The sequence below is a fragment of the Pavona decussata genome, unplaced genomic scaffold (assembly GCF_977016875.1).
Source record: "Pavona decussata unplaced genomic scaffold, jaPavDecu1.1 SCAFFOLD_52, whole genome shotgun sequence".
NCBI lineage: Eukaryota > Metazoa > Cnidaria > Anthozoa > Scleractinia > Agariciidae > Pavona > Pavona decussata.
In genome coordinates this window covers 2,464,862-2,472,500 of record NW_028145474.1, presented here as the reverse complement: position 1 = coordinate 2,472,500, position 7,639 = coordinate 2,464,862, and the positions used below count along the sequence as shown (strand labels likewise).

The 7,639-nt window shown below is 38.8% G+C and overlaps 1 protein-coding gene across 1 annotated transcript in view; it reads right to left on the bottom strand.

Moving 5' to 3' along the window:
* Positions 1-7,639, bottom strand: part of LOC146480909 (adenylate cyclase type 3-like) — a 30,654-nt gene that overhangs the window by 11,189 nt on the left and 11,826 nt on the right. Inside the window, exons 7-14 of the mRNA XM_085109242.1 lie at positions 6,838-7,009; positions 5,863-6,024; positions 5,364-5,404; positions 3,867-3,920; positions 3,703-3,763; positions 3,064-3,161; positions 2,499-2,586; positions 1,199-1,315 (exon numbers count right to left, since the gene is read on the bottom strand). Coding sequence (XP_084965368.1) covers positions 1,199-1,315; positions 2,499-2,586; positions 3,064-3,161; positions 3,703-3,763; positions 3,867-3,920; positions 5,364-5,404; positions 5,863-6,024; positions 6,838-7,009 — 793 coding nt within the window. The remainder of the gene's footprint in view (positions 1-1,198; positions 1,316-2,498; positions 2,587-3,063; positions 3,162-3,702; positions 3,764-3,866; positions 3,921-5,363; positions 5,405-5,862; positions 6,025-6,837; positions 7,010-7,639) is intronic.

The following is a 7,639-nucleotide window of genomic DNA, read 5'->3' as shown; positions in this document are numbered from 1 at the left end:
AACTTGACCTGTGAAACTAAAAATCTAATCTACATGATCCAATGTAACCGCTGTAATTTACAATACATAGGAGAGACTAAACGACGCTTAAAAGACCGCTTTAATGAACACCGCCGCACCATAGATAACCCTAATACTAAATCTAAACCCACCACAGCCGCAGAACACTTCCTCACCGCTCCTAACCACACCACCAACGATCATGCAATTAATCCCCATAGAAAAAGTCTACTCTAACCGAGACTCAATCCCGTAAGGCCAGGGAAGCCTTTTTAATCTCAAAAGGCAGAACACTTTTTCCCGGCACATGGCCTTAATATTCACGAAGAAATGTACTACCTTTTTTCCTTTTATTATTATTTTTTTATTTTTTGTTATTGTTATTTCATTTGCCATCCTTCATATTTTATACTGTCAATCAATTTAGTTTAACGTAGTTCGGAGATTGCGCAAATATTTGTCAGCGTATGTCCCAATGTAAATTTCCATTGTACCTGAAGAAGGCTGGTTTGGCCAACCGAAATATAGTAACCTTTAAACCGTAATTCTACGCTCGGTATCGGTCTTTGCTTCTTTTATCATTTGTATTTTTAAGCCGATCAGATCAACAATTGATCCAACGTATACCAGCAGGATTATCGTCCACGGTTGTTGTTTGGACTTGACTTATTAAAAAAAACACATTAGGGGAGCAGGGATGGCACAGTGGTGAGAGCACTTGCCTCCCACCAATGTGGCCCGGGTTCGATTCCCGGACTCGACGTCATATGTGGGCTGAGTTTGTTGTTGGTTCTCGTCCTTGCTCCGAGGGTTTTTCTCCCGGTTCTCCGGTTTTCCTTCCTCCACAAAAACCAACATTTTCAAATTCCAATTCGATTTGGAATCCGAGGGCCACAGGTTTGTCAGTCGTCAGACTGTTAAGTGTCATCCTCGTTAAACAAAGCTGATTTATTTTATTTATTTATTTATTTATTTATTTATTTATTTTATTTATCGTTACAACTGACTGGGATTAAGTTCAACGCCCATTGGAATACTGAATGCTCCATTACTGTTTCAAAGCTTCACAACATTCGGCCCTGTTCTGAAAACTGGTTAAATTATTTATTTTCCAATCATCTAAAAGTTGGATCCTCAAAAAAGGGTCTTCTTCTTCGTTCTTTATACTTCATAAAGTACTAGAAATGTATTCACTTACCATGTCAACCAGCTCCGTACCAGCCAATATGGCTACACAAAGAGCGGCAACTAGTGTCCGGGCTGGCTTACTACCATCAAGAACATTTGAAACCTCAACCAGACGCTGAGGGAAACACTAAAAAGGGATGAACCAGAATCAGCGAGGGGGTTAGGTCAACTGGTATAAAAAAAGAATCTTTATGCCATAAAATCACGTAATCTCTATGTAATGCTAACAGGTTTTTAGATAGAAACTGAAAAAAAAGTAATTAAGTTTACACTCACTTTATGACGTTTTACTAGTCAACAAATCCGAACGAGGGAGTGTCTCATATTTGCACGAAATTCACTTTTTAATACGAAAATTATCCAGTGCCTACTTTTGTTACTGCGGATACATTCTGCGCATCTCGAGAAACTCGGGTTCACTCCAAGCTGAATTGGTTTCCTAATACAGGGATATTTTTGTGCGGCTTAAAACTATGCGGAAAAAAGCAGAACTTAGTAGTAAGTGCTCTTGGTATCCAAAAAGAAAATTGGGTGTAACCATGCATTTATCAGAGATAATAAAACTTCAATATGGAAAAAACGCCATACATTGCTTTGTATTTTACTGCTTTTTAGAATAATTGATGCTTAATTAGCTACCCCCAATCTTCTTTCCGAGTTTTTAGTAGCCCATACTAAGATCGGCTTTTCCCACATAGTCATAAAGTGTGCAAAAATACTTCTGTATTATGATGCACCGTCTTGGCCTTAAGTTGAAAACGTTTGACTTTGTTGTTAGGCTTGTTCAAATTGAGTACTGTTTTACAAAATCAAACCGTTTAGTTTCCTGTGATATTGGTACATCATTTTTATGGTTTGTTTTCAAGTGTAATCTATTTTTATGATCTTCTTTCAATTTGTCGAGTTCTGTTCTACAAAACGAAACCATTATTGTTCGGTTTCCAAGCGCATGTTTGGATTCGCGGTGTTGTGTATTTGCTTGGTGTGGATAGATAGAGCGGTTTCCAGTTTAGTGTCGTAAAACCAAAACCAAAGTAATTACTCTGGCCAATCGCAACAGATGTAAACAACAAAACGAGCCAATCAGAATTCGAAGCAAATACATGTAACCGGCGTCAAGCGCGGGAAAACGCGTGCGCCCAAATCACGATTGGTTTGGGTTTGAATTCCCAACGGTTGAGAATGTGGTGCGAGTTTTGTTAACCAGTCACAGCGTGAAGTAATGCAAAACCAAAGCAAAGTAACGCGAAACTGCTTTCGACACTCAATTGAAAACCGCTCTATTAAATGACAAATTTTTATTTCTTCACCTTTGGAAAACTGGCGGCACATGTAATGATTGTAGGAATAAATAATAAGACAACTCCCAACGAAAACGTCAAATCGTTCCTCAGGTTCCTGTGGTGCAAAACAGAACATTTTCAAATCGAGATCTACAGACCTGCGCAGCCGTTAAAGGAAGAAAGAAAATTGAGAGAGAACGACTAAAAACGACAAAGAAAGGTATGCAATACCACCTAGGTATAGGGCAATGCAACTATTTGCATTTGAAATGCAAATAAATTGCTGTTGTTGATAATTTTGATGATGATGATGATGATGATGATGATGATGATGATGATGATGATGATATTTTATGGAACTCCAGACTCTATCTGGCCAATGTATATCGTGTTCTCCACAACTCATGATTATGAACTCTGAATTTGTTACGTCCCGCGCTAAGAAGACCATCTCACCAAAAAAGGCCTCTCAGTGAAAGGTCTTGGCCACTTGTTCAAGCTCAGGCTTGACAATCAGGGAACCCCTTCCATAAGGTGGCCTTCACTGGCGAGCGCCGTCATTCAAATAAACACCAGTTTGATGAACACATACCTTGGAAATATTGTGAGCTCCACGAAGAAACAGAACACGATTATAACACAAAGACAAACTAGCGACTCGCCGCTCATCTCCTGCTTCTCCAAAGCGTACTGTTGATGAAAAACACAACATATTCAAACTGATGATTCACTTTATCATCGTCCGAATATCAGACAGTACACAACTACAGTCTAAAATGACATATCATATATGATTTAATAAAGAACGCGTGAAAATGTGGCGTTAAATTATCCTTTCTCTTGTTTATCCTACTAGCCTTTGCCGCTAGAGTTGTGCAAGTTCCGCACAGGACTAGGATATTACGCGCTTTACAAATTGCCGCCAAAAGGACAAATACTGTACGGGCAACATTTCCTAATCATTGTGGCGGAACAAATGTTGCGTCTTATTGCAAGTTGCGATTGTTCGTTGCCCGTACTTCCACCTCCACGCGCAAAAAAAAATTGATGTTGCAAAAAGTAGAAACAGCTCTACTTTCTGCAACATGAAAATATGTTGCGCGCGTAGGCGGTAATACAGGCAACAAACAATCACAACTTGCAATGCAACATTTGCGGCGCGACATGTTGCAAGAAAATGTTTGCCAGTATCACTAGGCCTTAACTAGTTAACTCGTTCTTTTATCTCTACCTGAAACTCGCTCTCAGTATCTTTGAATCGAAGTGTGAATGGATTCATCTTTTCTTTAACTCTGTAAAAAAAAATTAGGGACACATTATGTGATGGCACGTTTACAGTAATAACACAAAACAAAATACGCATTTTTTTTTGCTATGTTATTGAAGTCCACATACCCTCCAGCTCGCTCGTCAAGCACGTCAGACAAAAGTTTATTTAGATTCCTTTCACTGTAACAAAAAAGAAAAATAGGTTACAACAAGTATGATTCGAAAGGATTACGTTACAAGTATCATCTTTGACATTTAAATATTAAATAGCTAACTTTCATCTTAGTCTTCTACGCAGCCGTTATAAGGGTTGTCACACAACGCTTCTACCCGTGACGACCCTAGTAATGGCTGCGTACGACGCAAACTTTATCTATGCTTGTAGGGTGGTGACCTAACTAGCTAAGTAATAAACGATAATTATCCACAAAATACTGAGATAATGTCGAACTTAGGCACATGGTCCGCTGCGGTTGGGGATTAACCCAGTAGTATACATCATAAGCAACAAGGGTCGGTGCCATACCCCTCTTCTTGGATGAGGCGTGTCACGTTAGGAAATCGCCCCTTTCCTCAAACTAGGGAAGATCTCTCTCGCTTTCACTCATTGAGAGGCAGAATAGTACACAGCTGTCGCAATATGCAACAAAAGAACATAAGCAATTTCAATAGAATGTCCAATTATCAATGTTAGGCCATTTAAAGGTTGGATCATCCCTGCATTTTGTTAGTTTGCTGGCATCCATTTACACACCTTGTTAGAGTGATAACTTTAGATCAAAATTCATCCCGAACTACCAATCACAACTCATGCATGCCAATCAACCAATCAATCAATGGTTATATGCCCCATTTAATGATCTTTTGCTCTCAACAGTTGGGCTTACAAGGAGAGCCCCTGTTATATAAATTTGCTGATTAAAGGGGAAGTATCATGGGGTTTTTGATATCTTTTGTTAAAAATGATGAAATAAGACCTTCAATCAGCTGCCAAATAATTCTTGAATGACGAGAGGAACGAAATCAACTCAATTCTTGAACGAAACAACTTGTGATCTGTTCTAGCGCATTTAGGAAACAAAAATGCGAGAACTTGAAAAACATTAGCCTAATATTTTTCAAGTTTTAATCCAAACCGGCCTACCCTGTCTCTGACCAGAGGCACTAATCGACAGTTTTATTGCACTGGGGTGATAATTTTTAACAAACTTGACAATTATTTCGTTGTTTCTGCTGACAGTCAAACATTTTTGGGTTTTGAAATGACAGCAAATTTTCGTGATACTTCCCCTTTAACTACTCTGCATTTACATGGCTATGTTCTATATGTAGGTATCTAATAATTGTCGTTTAGAATATTTTCTAATTATTACTAACATAATTCTCATCGTTTTTAGAAATTGACTCATAGAGAAGATATCTTTTGACTTTTTTTCTTAAAAATAGAAATTGATTTGGCGGTTTTAGTAGCCGTTGGATGGCTGTTTCAGACCTAACTTCCTCTATGTTTAACTGTGTGTCTGCTATAACTTGTTCTTGCCAACGCGCTAACCAAAACATTACGCTACAGCAGGCAAACAAGAAGGGATATAATAAAAACAAAAAAACAGAGCAATAAAATACCTCGTTGTGATGGAAGCATCTGACTTCTCCGAATCATCCTCCTGAAACAAGAAAACAAAACTCCTGATACTAAGTTTGGCATTTATTCTTTTGAAAGAGGCAAAAAAAGGACTTGGATCATAATGATCTGTACTCAGATCGGTCTGATGGTTTCCCTTGGAAATCTGATGTTCTTAAAACTAGCATATGATCCCTCAAAGCTTGGGGCGACCTACACTGTTGGCAACGGCTTACATGGTTGGTCGACAGAACAAAAGAACGAACAACAGAACAATGCTCCCAGCCCTAAAAAACAATGCAGCTGCAGGTTATCAGGATCCAGTGAAAATAGAGCTTCTAGGTCTACTGCTCAGCTTCGCTTCTCTCATAACATATTTGTCTTAAGGAAATGACATTTCCGCAGGCAAAAATCAGGCAATAATTATTCCATAGAAACACAGTCACTGTTGCATTAGGTTGGTGAGACGAATGCATGAGTTTTGAAGAAGACCATACTTACGTCAAACAGTGACACCCTTCTAAACTCGAACTCGTCCTTGTTAATGATGCTGTCCTTATCGTCCCACTGATTAGCAGCATTAATTATCTCCATAATGGGCGACGAGGTTCGTCTCGTGTCCTTTGAAGCAGGCTCTGTCAGCCACATTGAATCCACGCTCTCCTGAAAAAAAAAATAAACGCACCTTAATAGTTTCGTCTGTCTATCTATCTGTCTGTCTATCTATCCGGTTGTCTGTCTGTCTATATGTTTGTCAGTCTGTCTGTCTATCCGGTTGTCTATCTATCTGTCTGTCTATCTATCTATCTATCCGGTTGTCTGTCTGTCTGTCAAGCTGTCTGTCCGTCTGTCTATCCGGTTGTCTGTCTATCTGTCTGTCTGTTTATCTGTCTGCCTCTTTTTTCTTACCTTTCTATCTCTCTACTTACCTCTCTACCCGCCTACAAGTTTAATACCTATCTTACTAACCGTCCCAAATTCCTTCCTTTAGACCTACCTACCTACGTAACTAGCGCCTATATCATAACTTACCTACCTTCATTCCTAACTACGTATGTACTTACCTACTTACCTACTTGCCTGCCAACCTTCCCACCTAACTAACTAACTAACTAACTAACTAACTTACTAATGAACAAACAAACGAAAGATCGCACTTATTAACTAACTAACCAACCAACGAAATAACGAATAAACGCACCAACTAACTCACTAGCTAATTAAATAAGAAACTAACTAAACTTTCTTATTTAAAGCATGCATACATACATAACTTCCAACCTATCTTAAAACCATGAACCTATACCTACCTGAAACGATAGCAATGAATAGCAAATCCTTAAGTGTACCAGACTTCTTAGTACGTGGTTTAAAAAGTGACTTAAAAGTGTCCACTTTTCGTTACATTAAATTGCAAATACTCTAAACGCACTGATAAAATGTATTTCGTTTGTTATGATTTACACTAACACATACCTGACTTGCAGCAGAAGTCTTACTATCGTCAACATCGTTTTTCTTGCTGACGACCAAGTATGTTTTAATGCCTTGTTCTTTAATGAAGTCGTTTCTTGTGTGTCCTTCGCCAGGTTCAACTTCGTAATCCAGTTGCACACAGTTGTAGGTCGACTCCGATATATGAACACGACTGTGTGCAAAACAAAGAGAGAGTAAATGATGTATGTTTTGTTGCTGTTGTTGTTGTTGTGTTTTTAGTTTGTTTAATATGAATGAGCGAAGGAGGCGGACAGAAATGAAGAAAGGATGGAGGGAAGAAAGAACTGATGAAAGACGAAAGAGAAAGAAAGAGGGAAGCAGGAGGGGAAAGAGGAATGGCAAAACAAGACACCTTTATGGTCAAAGACATATGCTTTAGCAAAGGCAAAATTTGCTTGTTCTTTTCTTTTTTCGAGGGTGCCCAAGTTAATCTTTACTTTACCACGCGACCAATGCGTTTGAATGGTTACACTCAAAAGGCCACACTCCAACGCTGCAACCACCTTGCACAGTCGTGAAAAGTTCCGCAGGAAGAGTTGCTTAATACATTTCACTTAAAGCTAGTTTTTAAAAATTATAATTTCAAATAAATTGTTTATCATAATAATGAGCACCAAAGGGAAGCACTGCTTAACACCCTTAACTTGAATCCGCGAATTGTGATTTTCTTTTCAGACTAAAATGTTTCAGGCTTGTCAACGGGATTGTAGCCCGCGTAGCTGGCGGTATTGTCCGCGCGCGAATATAAAGGTTTGATGGTAGAGTCACCATGAGCGGCGTA